The sequence below is a fragment of the Cherax quadricarinatus genome, chromosome 20 (assembly GCF_038502225.1).
Source record: "Cherax quadricarinatus isolate ZL_2023a chromosome 20, ASM3850222v1, whole genome shotgun sequence".
Classification (NCBI taxonomy): domain Eukaryota; kingdom Metazoa; phylum Arthropoda; class Malacostraca; order Decapoda; family Parastacidae; genus Cherax; species Cherax quadricarinatus.
The window spans coordinates 33,481,954-33,502,480 of NC_091311.1; the positions used below are offsets into that span (position 1 = coordinate 33,481,954).

Genomic DNA, 20,527 nt, shown 5'->3' on the forward strand with positions numbered 1-20,527 from the left:
AAGATATCACCTCCGATACTATAAATGTCTTGACTAGGGCTCAGACCAAAGCCCAGGCTTCTCCTACTGTCCATCCTTTGATTTTCCCTGACTTTAAGCCTTTAGACATATCGAAGGACTCCTTTGTCAATTTACAACGTAATTGCCCTTCTCTTCAGGATTGCCATAATGCCGCTAAACAAAATCAAGTTATCCAAAGGAAAAACTTTTCATATAAATTTGAATATATAAAAGGTATCTTGTACAAGTCAGTATTCAAATTAAATTCAGATGAGATAGACTATTCCATCTTAGTTGTTCCAAGTCAATGCAGAGAGACTGTTCTTAACCCTTTCAGGGTCCAAGGCCCAAATCTGGAGTCACGCACCAGTGTCCAAGAATTTTCAAAAAACAAAATTTTTATTTTTTCTTATGAAATCGTAGAGAATCTTTTTGTGAAGGTAATAAAACAAAAAGTACGAAATTTGGTGGAAAATTGACGAAATTATGCTCTCGCGAATTTTGATGTGTCAGCGATATTTACGAATTGGCGATTTTGCCGACTTTGACTCCCATTTTAGGCCAATTACATTATTCCAATCAACCAAATTCTTAGCTATTTCACTAGTATTACTTCTATTCTATCGATTGAGCACAAGAAATCGCCAAGTCAACTGTTTCAACTACAAAATAAAGTGATCGGAAATTGTTAATTTGGCCAATTTAACACAAAGTTCAAAATATTCCAATTTCAAAATAGGGTCCAGAATGAACAATGTAGGCATTCCTGGCACTAAACTAACATTTCCTCTGTTCATTAGTTATGTTTTGAGGCTTTACAAATAAATTCCATTTTGATTTTTTATTCACATAATGAATTTTTATTCACACCAAAAAATAGAAGATTTACTGTTATGCAATACTGTAATAATTGTATAAATATCATCACCATATTTGTGAATGTATATTAGACCCACCAGCTGACGTGTATTAGACGTGTGAGGTCGTTTGTTTACTCTTGAATATCGGCAAAAATTTAACATTTCTGCTACTTTGAGCTCAGTTTCAAGCCATTTCCAGTGCTAAAACCAATCAAAATCATCTCTATTTCTGTAATATGTCTTCCATTCTATCAAATGAGACCAAGAAATCGCAAATACAACTATAAAAAACATACGAAAAAACACTGCAAAGTTGCTGTTTTAATCGAAAAATCATTATTTCATTTTTTTTCTCTCATTATACACAGTGTGCTGCAGGATCTGTTTTATGTGGTGCACACATACCACATAGATGTATTCTCTCATATCTAGGCCCAAATGTACCACTCACAGTTTATCAGAGTGAGCTGAGCTCATGGCGTAGATCTACGGTTTGGACCCTGAACGTAAAGCCGTAGATCTACGGGACGGACCCTGAAAGGGTTAAAATGGCTCATGACCTGCCAGTGGCCGGACATTTCTCGCATCGTAAAACCTTAAAATTAGGGAAACCTATTTTTGGCCAAAAATGTCCTCAGATATCACTACCTACTGTAGATCGTGTAAAGTTTGCCAACTGTCATCCTCCCGAGGTACCAGGCGAGTACCTATGGTCAAAATGCCAGTCTTTACGGTACCTTTTGAAAGAGTAGCTATTAACATCGTTGGTCTTTTATCTCCACTTTCATCTTGGGGACATAGATATATATTAACATTAGTTGATTATGCTTCAAGTTTCCCTGAAGCCATACCCTTAAAGACCATAACCACTACAGAGGTGGCTGAAGCCCTTTTGTCCATCTTCTCCAGAGTGGGCATCCCTAGAGAAATTTTGTCTGACCATGGGACACAATTCACATCTGACTTAATGCAACATCTATACCAACTTCTGGGAGTGAAGCCTCTCTTCACCACACCCTATCATCCCAGCTGTAATGGGAGGATTGAGCGCCAGCATTCGATTCTCAAGTCCATTTTAGGGAAACTTTGCTCCTTTAAACCTAAGGAGTGGCATTGTTACCTACCCTGTGCTTTGTTTGCCATGAGGGAAGTTCCCAGTGACTCTTTGGGGTTTTCACCTTTTGAACTTCTCTGTGGTAGACAGGCCAGAGGCCCATTGTCCATCCTTCATGACTTATGGACTAATGAGGAGGTGAGTGCTGAGGTTCAGTCTTCTTACCAGTTTCTCCTTGACCTTAGATCCAAACTTGAGGAGACCTCTGACATAGTTTTGAAAAACCTAAGATTGTCAATGGACCAGTACAAAACCTATTTTGATTCCAAAAGTCAGAGAAGTTTTAAAGTAGGGGATGAAGTTCTTGTACTTTTGCCTATCAAGTCAAATAAATTATTAGTAGCATGGAAAGGTCCATATAAAATATTAAAAATTTGTGGGAAAGTTGACTACCTCATAGAAGTCAAGGGGAAACCTAAGCTTTATCATATCAACATCCTTAAGAAATATTACCGAAGAAATTCGGTTAACTGCCTTAATAACTTTGCCTTAGTTTTTCCACACGAACTTAATACGACAACTGAAGAATGTGAGGTGTGCGTAATTGACACCTCTAACTTAGACTATGATGAAGAACTACATGACTTGGTGACTCTTGACCACTCGGACGCAACCAACATTAATATTAATGAATCTTCGGATGACCATAAGAGACATGAACTACTTCAATGTGTGAGTATCTTTTCAGACGTCTTTACTGATATTCGAGGTGTTACCTCCACGGTAGTCCATAAGATTGACTTAGTGACGGACAATCCTATCAAACAAAAATTATACCCAGTTCCAGTTCACCTTAGGGATGCATTTGACCGAGAGGTAGACAAATTATTAAAACTAAAGATCATTGAACCTTCAGTATCTTCATATTGTTCACCAGTAGTCATGGTTAAGAAGGAGGATAATTAATATAGACTTGCTATTGACTTCAGAGGCCTTAATGCTATAACTCGGTGGGATGCTGAGCCTATGCCCTTAATAGATAGCGATCTACACAAATTTTATAACTCTTCCTTCTTTTCAGAGATTGATATTGCGCAGGCATATTATCAAGTAATGTTAGATCCTTCTTCTAAGCAGTACACCGCTTTTCCTACACACCAAGGACTGATGCAATATAGAACTATGCCCTTCGGTTTGGTAACTGCCTGTGTTTCCTACGTGAGACTGATGAGAAGGGTCTTGGGTAATATGCCAAATGTTTCAGTTTATTTTGATAACATTTACATAATGACATCCACGTGGGGCGAACATATCCACACATTAACATCAGTTTTGCATAGGTTACGCTCACATGGCCTCACTGCCAAGCCGAAGAAATGCTTCCTTGGGTATAACAAGATTAGATATCTTGGACTGATACTTTCTAATAACTCTCTGCAGCCTCTCCCCAGTAAGATCAAAGCTTTATTAGAATTTAAATTCCCCAAAACCAAGAAGCTCATGCGTAGCTTTCTTGGTTCTATAAATTTTTATGCACGGTTTATCCCGAACCTTACTGATCTTACAGGCATCTTATCCGACTTCCTTAAAGAGTCTGTGAAGGAACCTCTTGAACTTTCTGACGTAGCTCGGGAAAAGTTTAATGAGATTAAAAGTATCTTTTCGAAAGACCCTATACTTAAAGATTCCAGATATAAATAAAACATTTTGCTTAACCCTTTCAGGGTCCGTCCCATAGATCTACGGCTTTACGTTCAGGGTCCAAACCGTAGATCTACGCCATGAGCTCAGCTCACTCTGATAAACTGTGAGTGGTACATTTGGGCCTAGATATGAGAGAATACATCTATGTGGTATGTGTGCACCACATAAAACAGATCCTGCAGCACACTGTGTATAATGAGAGAAAAAAATGAAATCATGATTTTTCGATTAAAACAGCAACTTTGCAGTGTTTTTTCGTATGTTTTTTATAGTTGTATTTGCGATTTCTTGGTCTCATTTGATAGAATGGAAGACATATTACAGAAATAGAGATGATTTTGATTGGTTTTAGCACTGGAAATGGCTTGAAACTGAGCTCAAAGTAGCAGAAATGTTAAATTTTTGCCGATATTCAAGAGTAAACAAACGACCTCACATGTCTAATACACACCAGCTGGTGGGTCTAATATACATTCACAAATATGGTGATGATATTTATACAATTATTACAGTATTGCATAACAGTAAATCTTCTATTTTTTGGTGTGAATAAAAATTCATTATGTGAATAAAAAATCAAAATGGAATTTATTTGTAAAGCCTCAAAACATAACTAATGAACAGAGGAAATGTTAGTTTAGTGCCAGGAATGCCTACATTGTTCATTCTGGACCCTATTTTGAAATTGGAATATTTTGAACTTTGTGTTAAATTGGCCAAATTAACAATTTCCGATCACTTTATTTTGTAGTTGAAACAGTTGACTTGGCTATTTCTTGTGCTCAATCGATAGAATAGAAGTAATACTAGTGAAATAGCTAAGAATTTGGTTGATTGGAATAATGTAATTGGCCTAAAATGGGAGTCAAAGTCGGCAAAATCGCCGATTCGTAAATATCGCTGACACATCAAAATTCGCGAGAGCATAATTTCGTCAATTTTCCACCAAATTTCGTACTTTTTGTTTTATTACCTTCACAAAAAGATTCTCTACGATTTCATAAGAAAAAATAACAAATTTTTTTTTTTTAAATTCTTGGACACTGGTACGTGACTCCAGATTTGGGCCTTGGACCCTGAAAGGGTTAAGAACTGATGCCTCCAATACTGGCTTAGGTGCAGTGTTACTACAATACCATGATGGTACTCCCTTCCCTGTATGCTTCCTAAGCCGGAAACTCCTTCCCGCAGAAACGAGATACTCCACAATAGAAAAGGAATGTTTAGCTCTTGTGTGGGGTATCTCCAAACTTAAATTTTATTTGCTGGGAAAAGAATTCATTTTAGAAACGGACCACAAATCTTTGATATACCTAGAAACTTTTAAGGGAACCAACAGTCGCCTTTTGAGGTGGACATTGGCACTCCAGGCTTTTAAGTTCCATATTGTGTATATCAATGGTTCATCCAATTATTTCTCTGACTGGTTAAGTTGTGACAGTCAGTAGAAGATTTCTTGCCTTACGCAACTTCCATATGTTAGAACTTTTTCCTCGCCTATTCTTCTTATACTCCTTGACTATAAGTCTTGGTATGGGGGAGTGTGAGGGAAAAGTTCAATAGATAGGAGTAGCGAGGGAGTATATAGTAACAATAGTTTCATTGCCGGCTACTTGTTAAGGTAGGGTAAGTCAAGCTCCCGCTATTCCCGCCTTTTTTCCCCCCTCCCCGAAAGTGATAGTTTCATTGCCGGCTACTTGTTAAGGTAGGGTAAGTCAAGCTCCCGCTATTCCCGCCTTTTTTCCCCCACCCCGAAAGTGATAGTTTGACTGCTGGCTGCTTGTTAAGGTAGGGTCAGTCTAGCTCCCGCTATCCCTTCCCCTCCTTCTTCCCCCCCCTGAAAGGTGACGTGTGGGGCTCCGGTCCAAACAGTAATCACTAGACTCACAGCTCCCAGCACTACTGTAAGTACATTCCTGCCTTGTATTCTAGTGGGTTTATTGATTGAAAGCTTCACTTTTGACCAATAATAAACTTAGTCCTTTCAGTTTTGCTCTAAGTTGACTGTTGTAATAATCACCACATCTTTTAGGTATTGTACTTATCATGGAGAGTGATTTCTTAAGCAGTGGGTAACCTGTCTTATCGTTCCAGCTTGGATGACAGAGAGGGTCACCTGCCAATCAACGAGTAGAACTGATGGAGATGGACTAACGTCCTGAGACTTCCCCTTTTTGGATTTAATTACCTGTGCACCTGTATGAAATTGCAGGACGTAACCCCTCATCATTACAGCGGTAAAGAACCTGCTTTCCTGTCATCGGGATAGAATACTCAAGGCTATACGGTGAAGAACTAGCCAGTGGGTTGTAACCAACACCTGCGACCCCCCCCCCATCATCGGCAACGGCTACGATTTCAACAAGCAGTGTCACCAACACCAGACACCCAAGTTTTATATTAGCGTTGAATTCAGTTATCATTTATATGTTTCATTTTCTTTAATGTAGGATTAATATTTCATATTTAAGTGTTTTATATTTTATATTTTCTATATAATAAAGTGTTTATGTTTGTCTGTTATTATTTCTTTTTCTATTCATTAATTTTCCTGAGGAGGAGCCAGCCTTGGTAATACTGTCTGAATTTGTTACAGGGCTGAGTAAGCCTTCACACACCTGTAGGCCTACCAGCTTTCTCTTGCTAGATTTGAGGGCGCTAGAATTTATGCGTACTAGTACGTCAAAAACCCTGGCGCGTAAGCCGTACTAGTATGGGCGAAACTCCAAAAGGGTTAAATGTAATATTGTTTTTATTATGTGCAACTTCAAGATTATTATTCTTACAAACTTCCACCTTTACTACCTCTCATTAGTATTAAGTTTTTTAAAAAGTTAACCATTCTTATCTTGTCTGGACTTAAGTAGTTATTATGTACTAGGATTAGTCTGCCCGAAATGCCCTGGCGTGATAGTGGCTTTCTTTGTACTTAACAAATCAAAATTGTAATTACACATTGTAACCTTTGCAAAGAAATAAAATCTTTATCTTTTTTAAAATGAGCTTGCTAAATTCCTAATGCATATATTAAACAGAATAATGAATTTTCTGCTGTAATGAAAATTATTGAAGTAATATGTACAGTGGTACCTCAAGTTACAAACTTATTTTGTTCCAGAAGGCTGTTCAAGTGCCAATACCAAATGAATTTGTTCCCAAAAGGAATAATGTAAATTAGATTAGTCTGTTTCAGACACCCAGAAATACACTACAAAAGCACTTACAAAAATACACTTACATAATTGTTCGAGTTGGGAATTGTTTGAAACTTGAGGTACCACTGTACTTGTGAAGTTAACCAGAAAACCATACTGCTATCACCAGCAGAATGTAATTAATATAGATGTTCCTTTTTTCCACAGGCATTTAGTCACAGTTTGATTACTGTAAATGAGAATATTTAGTGATCTTGTAAGTAGTGTTACAGTAGATCTAAATACTGTACAGTATATCACATCTATCATGTCTTTTAATGAAAATGAGTGATAATTATTTTTATTCATTTGTTGAATCACTGAATATTATAATTTATTTTTCCAGTGGTCACAAGCTTTATGGCCCAAAAGGGGTTGGCTGCCTGTATGTGCGCCGTCGACCCAGGGTCCGTGTAGAAGCCTTGATGAGTGGAGGAGGTCAAGAAAGAGGAATGAGGTGGGTAACTTACTATACAATATTAAATTTTATATTTTTCTTATTATAATATTGGCCATTTTCACTATAAAGTAGGGTGATCCAAAGAAAGACTATCATTCATTCAGTAGCTGTCTTGACAAAAGTGCATAGAGATCACAATAAATTTTTATTTTGTACTAGTATTCAAGATAAAGAACATTATCCATGGAAGCAAAGAGGGAAATGTATGAGAGTATAGTAGTACCACTGCTCTTAGGTGGGTGTGAAGCATGGGTGGTGAATATTGCATCAAGGAGAAGGCTGGAGGCAATGGAGATGTCATGTCTGAGTGTAATGTGTGGCATGAATTTTATGCAGACAATACATTGCTTGAAGATTAGAAGCAGGTGCGGGGCTACAAAAAGTATTATTCAGAGGGCTGAAGAGGGATTGTTGAGGTGGTTCAGACATTTAGAGACATAATAGAACGACTTGGAGGATGTATAAATCTGCAGTGGAAGGAAGGCTGGATAGGGGCTGGTCTAGGGGAAGTTGGGGGGAGGGGGGTATAGGAGGTTTTGTATGTGAGGGGCTTGGACTTCCAGCGAACATGCGTGAGCATGTTAGATAGGAGTGAGTGGAGGCAAATAGTTTTTATGATTTGATTTGCTGTTGGGGTATGAGCAAAGTAATGTTTATGAAGGGATTCAGGGAAACTGGTTAGCTGGACTTGAGTCTGGAGGTGGGAAGTACAATGTCTACACTTGGAAGGAGGGGGGGAAGATATGTTACAGTTTTTGAACTGTAGTATTGGCATTCATTTGGCAAAGCAGTGATGGAGTGAGTGTTGATGAAAGTATGTCTTCTTTTTTGGGTCACCCTGCCTAACTGGGAGACAGCTGATGTTAAAAAAAATAGTTTTCAGATGTATGTGAAGATAGTACCATAGTATGCTAGATACAGCACCTGCTATAATAACAGTGATTATGATGTAATATTCACCTAGCTATTATGTAGTGGTTGGATAGTCCATGGTTCATATATGTATGCACTCACATTGTGTGTGCATGTATATTGCAGTGGTATTCAAATTAGTTTCACGAAGCCTTTAAAGTTTTGAGCTTCATAGTTAATGAGAAACAAAACTAGGGCTTCAGTTTTTATATATTCTCATAAAGGGGGATACCTATTGGGATGTACTACAGGTTGGCCATCACTAATCTGGCAGTCAGTAATCCGGTTCCATCAGTAATCTGGCATTAATTTCGACTAGCAAAATTTCAAATTTCCGGGGTCGCAGTACCAACCTACCGCTACTGTTTCGTGGTGTTACTTGCTGAATAAGTCATGCCAATTTCTTTTTCTCCATTTTTTGTTATAACCTGCTCACTTTTAGCCCTAGCCATGGGTCCAATGAATAAAAGAACTGCTTCTCGTTGTGTAAAGCACATACACTGTACATTATCCATAAAAGGTAAGGTGGCTTTGAAGCCACTGTCGGTCACCATGAGCTCAGCTCACTCAGATAACCTGTGACCGGTAAATTTTGGCCTACATATGAGAGAATAGGTCTCTGTGGTAAATGTGCACTATATAAAAAAAATCCTGCAGCAAGCAGTGCATAATAAAAAAAATAGGCAGCTGTGCTTCTGGTGTAAAACAGTGATTTTGCGGTGTATTTCCATATGGTTTGTATAGTTGTATTCTCGTTTTTTTGGTCTCATTTGATAGAATGAAATATATATTGCAAAAATAGATATAATTTTGATTGGGTTGACATTATTTATACAGTTACTATTATACCAGTAATGCAGTAGTCTGTATAACAGTAAATCTTCTATTTTTTGAATAGATAAAAGTTCAAAGTGGAAAGCAAGCATAATATAAGAGGGGCCTGGAGACGTGACTAAATTTGGGCCTACATATTCAAATTCAAATTCAAAGTTTATTCTCTATAAAGATTACAATGTTGAATTTACAGAATTTGGTTGTTGTGTGGTTTACATGTAGTTAAATATGATTACAGAGTGTACCACTAGAACGCCTAGCATGGCTAGGCATTTCGGGCAGACTTAGTTTAATTCTTTATTTTAAAATATTACAAATTATGAGGTAAGTTGGTATTATGGCTAAGTGACTAAATACTAGTTTGTGGGTTTAGCAATGTGAATGCTTTTGTTTTGGCATAGTACATAGTTTCAGTATTGGAGTATCATAGGATTCATTATTTTAAGATTGAGATTAATGAATGTAAAGTGTGAACCACCAGGTGGTATTCGTGTAGTTAGTTGATGGGGTTTATCAGGGAGATAAGATGTTTTCTAATGGTAGTTTTGAAGGTGATGAATGTGTCTGCAGTTCTAGAGTTCTCAGGTAGGGTGTTCCAGATTTTAAGGCCTTTGACATACATTGAATTTTTGTAAAGGTTTAGTCGGACATGGGGAATGTCGCAGAGATGTTTGTGTCTGGTGTTATGCCTGTGGGTTCTGTCACAACTATCAAGAAAGCATTTTAGGTCAAGGTTGATATTGGAGTTTAAGGTCCTGTAGATGTAGATTGCACAGTAGTAAGTGTGGATGTACTGAACAGGGAGTAAGTTTAGATCTATGAAGAGTGGGGGGGTGTGTTGCCAGGGATGGGATTTAGTGATTATTCTTACTGCAGCTTTTTGTTGGGTTATTGTTGGCTTTAGGTGTGTTGCTGCAGTTGATCCCCAAGCACAAATAGCATAGGTGAGGTATGGATAAATAAGTGAGTGGTATAGTGTGAGAAGGGCATTTTGTGGCACGTAGTATCGTATCTTGGAGAGGATCCCAACTGTTTTGGATACTTTTTTGGTTATGTGTTGGATATGGGTGCTGAAATTCAGGTTGTTGTCAAGGTATAGGCCTAGGAATTTGCCCTCATTATGTCTGGTAATTAGAGTGTTGTCGATCTTAATGTTAATTTGTGCATATCCTGCTCTGCTACCAAACATAATATAGTAGGTTTTGTCAGTGTTAAGCGTAAGTTTATTGGCTGTCATCCAAGTCGATATTTTGATCAGCTCCTCGTTAACAATGGTGTTGAGGGTGGCAAGATTAGGGTGAGAGATGACATAAGTCGTGTCGTCAGCAAAGAGAATGGGTTTCAGGTGTTGGGATACGTTTGGAAGATCATTGATGTATATGAGGAAGAGCAGGGGACCAAGGACACTTCCCTGCGGAACTCCAGTATCAAGTGGCCGTGTTGTTGATGCTGTGTCTTTAATGGTAACATACTGATACCTATTAGTAAGGTAAGATTTGAAATAAGCAAGCGCATGGCCTCTTATACCGTAATGGTCAAGTTTGTGGAGTAGGATGTCGTGGTCTACTTTGTCAAAAGCTTTTCTTAGGTCAATAAAAATTCCTAGTGGATATTCCTTATTTTCCAATGCTGTGTAAAGCAGATCTAGCATTTTTATGATTGCATCATTAGTGCTTTTATTTTTCCTAAATCCAAATTGGCAGGGGTTGAGTATGTTTTGTGCTGTTATAAATGAATATAGTCTCCTGTGCACGAGTTTCTCAAAGATTTTGGATAGCAATGGTAAGTTTGATATTGGCCTATAGTTGTTTAAGTCTGTAGGGTCACCACCTTTATGTATTGGTGTAACCCTTGCCATCTTGAGTAGTTTCAGGAAGGTGCTAGTTTCTAGTGACTTGTTAAAAAGTAATGAAATAGCATGCGAAAGGATATGGGCCGCTCGCTTGTACAGTAATGGTGGGACATTAGACATATTCCCTGAGTTGTTTTTAAGTGACTTTATAATCTCGGTGACTTCCGAGGGCTCAGTTGGTGCAAGATAGAAGGAATTTGGGAAATTCCCATCTACGTAGTCCCCGGCATGGGCATTAGTATGTGGGATTTTATTGGCGAGATTAGATCCTATGGTTGAGAAGTCGTTTATCTTGTTAGCTGTGTCAGTGGGATGTAGTGGTGTTTCATTAGGTTTAGTTAGGACAATATTCTTGTTTTTTTTTCAGTTTGTGGGTCCCTATAATCTGAGAGAGTGTTTTCCAGGTCTTTTTTATATCTCCTCTAGTGTCTGTGAATCTACTGGAGTAGTATAGTTGTTTGGCTTTCTTTATTACTTTGGTGAGAACTGATGAATAGTGTTTTAGAATATCTTTGTGTATTAAGCCCTGTCTATATTGCTTTTCATATTGGTGTTTCTTGTCAATGGATTTCAGAATGGTGCTGGTTAGTCATGGGCAACCAAGCCGTTTGTTTGTGATCTGTTTCGTTTTTATAGGACAATGTTTGTTGTATAGTCTAAGTAATTTGTTAAGAAAAATGTCTGTCCAGTCATCAGTACCATTGGCCTTGGAGAATTCTGTAGGCCAGTCAACAATCTCTAGGTCAGTTGTGAACTTCCTTATTGAGGCCTCGTCATGGAGTCTAAATGAGACTTTGTTGTATTCAAGTGGTGGTTTATTAATGTTTGTCAGGAGGAAGGTAGGGTAGTGGTCTGTAGTGCTATCTGTGATTATCCCTGATTTAAGGGGGGCTAGTAGTATATTGGTCCATATGTGGTCTATTATGGTTGCACTTGTCTCAGTGAGCCTGGTTGGTTTAGTTATTGTTGGTATGAGAAGTGTGTTGTTCATATTGTTGATGAAATCAGTTACAGGCTGATCATCTAGTAAGCCAAGGTTGATGTTGAAGTCTCCAGCTAAGAGAAGGTGGTGCTTATTCATTTGTCTGTTTGTTATTAGTGACTTTAATTTCTCACTGAAATTTGGGATGTTTGTGTGAGGTATCCAGTAAATGGTACCGATTGTTATGGGTGTCTTAAGTTTTTTTACAGTAAAATTAGCAAAAATGTATTCCCCATATTTATCACTAAAGCAAGTGGTGCTAATACAAGATAATTGGTTAGAGTAATAGATTGCAATACCACCCCCAACTTGGTTTGGTCTGCAGTTGTGAATTGCTGTGTATCCTGGTAGAGGGTAGATATCTATTGTGTCCTGCTTAAGCCAGGTCTCAGTAAGAATAATGCAGGAGAAGGGTGTCTTTAGTGATTCAAGGAGTGCCAGGAGGTCATCATAGTGTTTGCTTAAGGACCTGATGTGAAAGAATAGGTCTGTGTGGTAAGTGTGCACTATATATAAAAAATCCTGCAGCGTGCAGTGCATGAGAAAAAAAAAGGCGACTGTGCTTTTGGTGTAAAACAGTGACTTTGTGGTGTATCTTCGTGTGGTTTGTATGGTTGTTTTCTCGTTTTTTTGGTCTCATTAGATAGAATGGAAGATATATTACAGAAATAGATATAATTTTTGTTTCACGCTGGAAAGTATCTTAAAACTGAGCTCAAAGTAGCGGATATGTTTGATTTTTTGCAGATGTTCAAGAGTAAACAAATGACGTCACCGTCCAATATGTGTCCAACTGGTCAGTCTAATACGCGTTCATGAATAGGTTGACATAATTTAGACAATTATTACAATAATGCAGTAGTCTGCATAACAGTAAATGTTCTATTTTTTGTGAATAAAAATTCAAAATGGAAAGTAAGTGTAATATAAGAGGGGCCTGGTGATGTGACTAATGAACAGAAAATGTTATTTTAGTGCTAGATATGTCTGCAAGCTTGCCCTCCACTTTTGTGAGTTCCACATTCGCGAGCTTCGAACATTCGCGAATGCCCTGTCGCCCATGTATATACAATATTTTATGATGCTTTTGTGTGTTTTATGATCGTGGTTCAGTAGGTTAACCCTTTCAGGGTCCCCAGGCCCTCTCCGAGACTTGTTCTCAGGGTCCCCAAATTAAAAAAAAAATTATTATTATGAAAAGGTAGAGAATCTTTTCCCGATCATAATGACACCAAAAGTATGAAATTTGATGGAAAATTTATGGAATTATGCTCTCGCGAAGTTAGCGGTCTTGACGATATTTACGCATCGGCGATTTTGCCAACTTTGAGCCCTATTTTACCAATTCCAGTGTACTAGTCGACAAAAATCATAACTATTTCGCTAGAACTCCATTTTTTCTATCGAATGAGTACAAGAAACCACCCATTTACCAATTTCAACTATCCAGTAAAGTGATCAGAATTTAGCAATTTTGCCAATTTCACACAAATTTCAAAAGATGCCAATTTCCAAATAGGGTCCAGAATAAACAAGAAAGACATTCCTGGCACTAAAATAGCAAGTTATCTGTTCGTTAGTCACATCCCCAGGCCCCTCTTACATTTCTTTGGCTTTCCACTTTGAATTTTTATTCTTACAAAAAATAGAAGATTTACTGTTATGCAGACTACTGCATTAGTGTAGAAATGGTATAAATAATATCAGTGCACTTGTGAAAGAATATTAGACTCACCAGTTGACGTGTATTGAACACTTGGCATGATTTGTTTACTTTTGAACTTTGGTAAAAATCGAACATTTCTGCTACTTTGAGCTCAATTTCAAGGTACTTTTCATTGTAAAACCAGTCACAATCATCTCAATTTTTGTAATATGTCTTCCATCCTATAAAATGAGACCAAGAAAACTAGAATACAACAATAAATACCACATGAAAATACAGTGCAAAGTCGCTGTTTTAATCCAAAAACACGGTCAAATTTTTTTTTCTCATTACGCACTGTGTGCTGCAGGATTTTTTTTATACTGCGCACACTGACCACATAGACCTATTCTTTCATATGTAGTCCTACCAGCTTTCTCTCACTAGATTTGAGGGCACTAGAATTTAGGCATACTAGTACGTCAAAAACCTTGGGGTGTAAGCCGTACTAGTACGGCCGAAACCCTAAAAGGGATAAGGAAGCAGTATTATTAGGCTAAGTAAATGCTATTATAAATGCACTAATTCAAGGATTATGTGGAGTAAAATAAAGGTTGGCTGTGAAAAGTGGGTTATAGTAAGCATATATGCACCTGGAGAAGAGAGAAGTGTAGAGGAGAGAGAGCAGTTTTGGGAATTGTTGAATGTGTGGGGAGTTTTGAACTAAGTGTGAGAGTATTTGTGGTTGGGGATTTCAATGCTAAAGTGGGTAAAAATGTTGTGAAGGGAGTAGTAGGTAAATTTGGGATGTCAGGGGTAAATGAAAATAGGGAGCCTTTAATTGAGCTATGTGTAGAAAGAGGTTTGGTAATAAGTAATACATATTTTATGAAAAAGAGGATAAATAATTATACAAGGTATGATATAGCACGTAATGAAAGTAGTTTGTTAGATTATATATTGGTGGATAAAAGGTTGATGGGTAGGCTTCAGGATGTACATGTTTATAGAGGGGTAACTGATATATTGGATCATTATTTAGTTGTAGCTACAGTTAGAGTAAGAGGTAGATGGGACAAAAGGAAAATGGCAACAAGTAAGAGAGAGGTGAAAGTGTATAAACTAAGGGGCACACCGCCAACAACTGCCTGCGAGATACCAGGTGCAATTACTGCTACAAGAAAGGACATCAGGAGGACCAGTGTCGGAAGAAAAAGGAACTTTACAGACAGGACCACCTGTTTAGAGACCTGTTCTGAGAACAAACCAGCAGGATCTCTGAATTGGTGAACACTCTCACACATCACCCACTCAGCTACTCCTATCTCAGCCCAGCAGGTGGTATTGTGCCCTATACAAGACCACAGACCTACATCCCTGCAGCTGCCTCAGTACCCTACCTCTCTCAAGGGCAGGCACCTTACATGCCCTACACACCCACCACCTCAAGCTGACCACATCATGAGGAGCCAGTCTATCAGCATCCTGTCGGCCAACATTAGAGGTTTCATTACTAATGTTGGAGAGCTCACACAGTTTTGTGAACACTCGACGTCCTGACATGATAGCTGTTGTTGAAACATTTTTGGATGACAGGACTCCAGAAAATTTTGCAAGAATTGCTGGCTACACCTCATAGATGAGAAGAGACAGGCAAGGGCAAGGAGGAGGTGTTGCTGTGTGCTTCTCTAAAAGTGTTCATGCCCAGCACATTGATGTTGCCACCCCTACTCATCTTGAAATGATGTTCTTCAAGCTCTGCATAAACACTAGTACCTCTGTACTAGCATGTGCAATGTATAGACCTCAGTGGCAACATGCAGACCCCATCAACTTCCTAATGGAAAATATTGACTCCCTTCTGCTACAACACAACTGTCAACATATCATAATTGTTGGCAACCACAACCAACACCTTATACAGAGGGACTTTGATGACCTTCTTGCAGTATTTGACATGAGAAACTTTGTTGATTTCCCTACTCACATCTCTGGCTCCTCCCTTGACCCAGTAGTGAGTGATCTGTCAGAAGGCATAGTCACTTGTCAGCCCCTCGGCTACATTGGATCGTCTGACCACAAGGCTGTTTTTACGACACTTAAGATCCCAACAGAACGAGGTGAGGAGTCCACACGCATAACCTGGCTATGGGAAAGAGGTAATTGGCCAGCCCTTTGCTCTGAGCTCGTCACCACCGATTGGAATGCTCTCCTCCAAGGGGATGTTGACAACCAAGTGAAAGCCTTCACTGGACACATCCTTAATCTACAACAAGAACACATTCCTCACCGGCAATATGTGACGAAGCCTACAAATCAGCCTTGGTTTGGCTTTCGTTGTAGAGAGGCTGCTACTGCTAAGTACAAAGCATGGCGAAGGTATAAGAGACATCCTACCACCTATAACAGGAACTTGCACAGGCAAGCTTGTAGGCATATGGGTGACGATCAAAAGTGGGCCATTGCTAAATGGGAGGTGGACACAGAAAGAAAGCTAGCATCAGGTAGGGTAGGCTCCAAAACCTGGTGGTCCCTGGTCAGGGACAGACAAGGTTATCTGCCTGATGAACTCATTCCGCCTCTGAATCGACAGGATAGGACCACCTCTACTAGTAGTCAAGAGAAGGAAGACCTCTTTGCTGAACACTTTGCTACCAAAATGCAAGTTCCTGATCCAGCAAGGGACCCTCCTTGGCTAGCTGCAAGAACTGTGTCAAAACTGTCAGTGGTGACAATAAAGCAGGAGGAGGTGCATTTCCTTCTTAAATCGCTTGACCAAGAAAAGGCTGTGGGCCCAGACAAGTTGAGCCCAAGATTGCCGAGATGTGCAGACCAGCTAGCAGCACCTCTAACTCGCATCTTTCAGCACTGCCTAGTACAGTGTAAATGGCCCTCTCTGTGGAAAGAGGCAAATGTAGTCCCTGTTCACAAAAAGAAGAGCAGAGCAGAAATCAGAAACTACAGACCAGTGTCACTCCTGTCAATCACTGGTAAGATCCTTGAGACAATAATCTCAAGACAAATGACAGAGTTTTTTGACTACCACTCACTACTTTGTGATCATCAATATGGCTTCAGGAAAGGTTACTCTGCTGCTGATCTGTTGTTAAACCTCTCCACTAAGTGGCACCAGTCACTGGATGAATCCAAAGTCAGCTGTGTGGTGGCACTGGACATTGCTGGTGCTTTCAACCGGGTGTGGCACCAGGGCCTCTTAGCAAAACTTCAAGCACTGGGAATTGCAGGCTCTACGCTATGTCTCCTCAGTGATTACCTTCATGGTAGATCTCTAAGTGTAGTTCTCAATGGAACGGAATCAGCAAGACATCCTATTGGGGAAAGTGTTCCACAAGGAAGCGTGCTGGGACCATTGTTATGGAATGTCTACTTCAACGACCTTCTTCATCTTATCCAAGAATCACATGCATATGCAGATGACTGTACACTGACATTCACTTATCCAAGAGAAGAAATGCCAGCTGCTCTAAGCTACATCAATCACCAGCTAAGAGCTATATCAGCTTGGGGAAATAGATGGCAAGTAACATTTGCACCTGAGAAAATGCAAATGATGATCATCTCTAGGCACCATGATGGTAATGCTGGTGCAGTAGTAAGGATGAATAGGAGGGTGTTGGCACCTGGAGAAGAAGTTGATATTCTTGGGGTGAAATTTGACTCCAAACTAACCATGAAGAACCATGTTGTAAATCTAGCAAACAAGGCAGCCAGGAAGCTTACAGCACTTCGCCATATCTCGCATCTGCTTGACAGTAGAGGTTGCAAGATTCTGTACAAGGCACAAGTACGCTCACACCTTGAGTATGCTCCACTTTTTTGGTTTGCCTGCCCCCCCCTCTCATCTGCAACATGCTTGACAGAGTGGAGAACAGAGCAAGACGTCTCATCTCTCGCCTGGACCCATCCTGGATAGATCTGTCATTTCAGCAGAGCCTTCAACACAGGAGGGATGTGGGTGGCCTTACTGTTATGTACAAGGCCAATATTGTCAAAGTACCACAACATGGATCCACTTCGAGGACAGCATGAAACAAGCTTTTGTGCCACAAGACGGGCAGAAAGCAGCAACTTCACTCTGGCTGTACCCTTCTCCAGAACATCACTCCATCTGAGATCATATATACCCAGGATGACTCGAGTATGGAACACATTCGTACAGCATAATGATGTCAACGAGATAACGTCAGTTGATCAAATGAAAATGCTGGCCCACAGATGGCTCCAACTTCATCCTGTTCCCTACTTGTATGTCTCATAACAATAAAAATGCTTTCAAATGAGCTGATGTAGGTAACAGCTCTTAGCTTGTCAATAAAGTTAGGAATCCTTAACCTGTAAATATCTTGTCAATAAAACTAGGGATCCTTAACCTTGTCAAACCCTGTGTTAAAAAAAAAAAAAAAAAAAAAAGGAGGAAGAAGTTTGGGTGCAATATCAGCAACTATTGGCAGAAAGGTGGGCTAGTACAAGTATGAGTAGTGGGGGAGGGAGGGGTTGAAGAGGGTTGGAATAGTTTTAAAAATGCAGTATTAGAATGTGGAGCAGAAGTTTGTGGCTATAGGAGGGTGGGTGCAGGAGGAAAGAGGAGTGATTGGTGGAATGATGAAGTAAAGGGTGTGATAAAAGAGAAAAAGGTAGCTTATGAGAGGTTTTTACAAAGCAGAAGTGTTATAAGAAGAGTAGAGTATAGGGAGAGTAAAAGAAAGGTGAAGAGAGTGGTGAGAGAGTGTAGAAGGGGAGCAGATGATTGAGTGGGAGAGGTACTGTCAAGGAATTTTAATGAAAATAAGAAAGAATTTTGGAGTGAGATAAACAAGTTAAGAGCCTAGGGAACGAATGTATTTGTCAGTTAAAAACAGAGTAGGGGAATTAGTAGATGGGGAGATGGAGGTATTGGGTAGATGGTGGAAATATTTTGAGGAACGTTTAAAATATCAATGAAGGGAGGCGGTAATTTCATGCACTGGCCAGGGAGGTATACCATCTTTTAGGAGTGAAGAACAGCAAGATGTGAAAGTGGGGGAGGTACGTGAGGCATTATGTAGAATGAAAGGGGGTAAAGCAGCTGGAACTGATGGGATCATGACAGAAATGTTAAAAGCAGGGGTGGATATAGTGCCTAGGGATTGGCAGAGAGCATGTATAATTCCTTTATATAAAGAGAAGGGGGACAAAAGAGATTGTAAAAATTATAGAGGAATAAGTTTACTGAGTATACCAGGAAAAGTGTATGGTAGGGTTAATATTGAAAGAATTAGAGGCAAAACAGAATGTAGGATTGAGGATGAGCAAGGAGGTTTTAGAGCGGGTAGGGGATGTGTAGATCAAGTGTTTACATTGAAGCATATATATGAACAGCATTTAGATAAAGGTAGGGAAGTTTTCATTGCATTTATGGATTTAGAAAAGGCATATGATAGAGTGGATAGGGGAGCAGTGTGGCAGATGTTGCAAGTATATGGAATAGGTAGTAAGTTATTAAATGCTGTAAAGAGCTTTTATGAGGATAGTGAGGCTCAGGTTAGGGTGTGTAGAAGAGAGGGAGACTACTTCCCGGTAAAGGTGGGTCTTAGACAGGGATGTGTAATGTCACCATGGTTGTTTAATATATTTATAGATGGGGTTGTAAAAGAAGTAAATGCTAGGGTGTCGGGGAGAGGGGTGGGATTAAATTATGGGGAATCAAATACAAAATGGGAACTGACACAGCTATTTTTTGCTGATGATACTGTGCTTATGGGAGATTCTAAAGAAAAGTTGCAAAGGTTAGTGGACGAGTTTGGGAGAGTGTGTAGAGGTAGAAAGTTGAAAGTGAACATAGGAAAGAGTAAGGTGATGAGGGTATCAAATGATTTAGATAAAGAAAAATTGAATATCAGATTGGAGAGGAGGAGTATGGAAGAAGTGAATGTTTTCAGATATTTGGGAGTTGACATGTCAGCAGATGGATGTATGAAGAATGAGGCTAACCATAGAACTGACAAAGGAAAAGAGGTGAGTGGTGCATTGAGGTATATGTGGAGACAAAAAACATTTTCTATGGGGCAAAGAAGGGAATGTATGAAAGTATAGTGGTACCAACACACTTATATGGGTGTGAAGCTTGGGTTGTAAATGCTGCAGTGAGGAGGCAGTTGGAGGTGGTGGAGATGTCCTGTCTAAGGCAATGTGTGGTGTAAATATTATGCAGAGAATTTGGAGTGTGGAAATTAGGAGAAGGTGTGGAGTTAATAAAAGTATTAGTCAGAGGGGTTGTTGAGGTGGTTTGGTCATTTAGAGAGAATGGATCAAAGTAGAATGACATGGAGAGCGTATAAATCTGTAGGGGAAGGAAGGCGGGGTAGGGGTCGTCCTCGAAAAGGTTGGAGGGAGGGGGTAAAGGAGGTTTTGTGGGTGAGGGGCTTGGACTTCCAGCAAGCATGTGTGAGCATGTTAGGAGCGAATGGAGACGAATGGTATTTGGGACCTGACGAGCTGTTGGAGTGTGAACAGGGTAATATTTAGTGAAGGGATTCAGGGAAACTGGTTATTTTTATATAGCCAGACTTGAGTACTGGAAATGGGAAGTACAATGCCTGCACTTTAACCCCTTGACTGTCACAATCCCAAATCCTGAGGTGTCTCCTGGTGTTGCAAAATTTCAAGAAAAAAAAAATTATTTTTTCTTATGAAATGATAATCTTTTCCCAATTGTAATGACACCAAAAGAACGAAATTTGATGGAAAACTGATGGAATTACGCTCTTGCGAAGTTAGCGACCTCGGCGATGTTTACGAATCAGCGATTTCGCCCACTTTGAGCCCCATTTTTGGCTAATTCCATTGTTCCAGTCAACCAAACTCATATCCATTTCTTTAGAACTCCATTTGTTCTACTGATTAAGTACAAGAAACTGCCCATTTACCGATTTCAACTACCCAATAACGTCGTCAGAAATTTGCAATTTGGCCAATTTCACACAAATTAAAAAATATGACAATTTCAAAATAGGGTCCAGAATGAACAGTG

At 39.4% G+C, this 20,527-nt stretch overlaps 1 protein-coding gene across 3 annotated transcripts in view; it reads left to right on the plus strand.

The window, feature by feature from the left end:
- The window catches only part of LOC128701130 (cysteine desulfurase-like), a 127,690-nt gene that overhangs the window by 83,697 nt on the left and 23,466 nt on the right, over nt 1-20,527 (plus strand). For all 3 annotated transcript variants that reach the window (XM_070086916.1, XM_070086918.1, XM_070086917.1), the window contains exon 6: nt 7,159-7,269. In XM_070086916.1, coding sequence (XP_069943017.1) covers nt 7,159-7,269 — 111 coding nt within the window. The remainder of the gene's footprint in view (nt 1-7,158; nt 7,270-20,527) is intronic.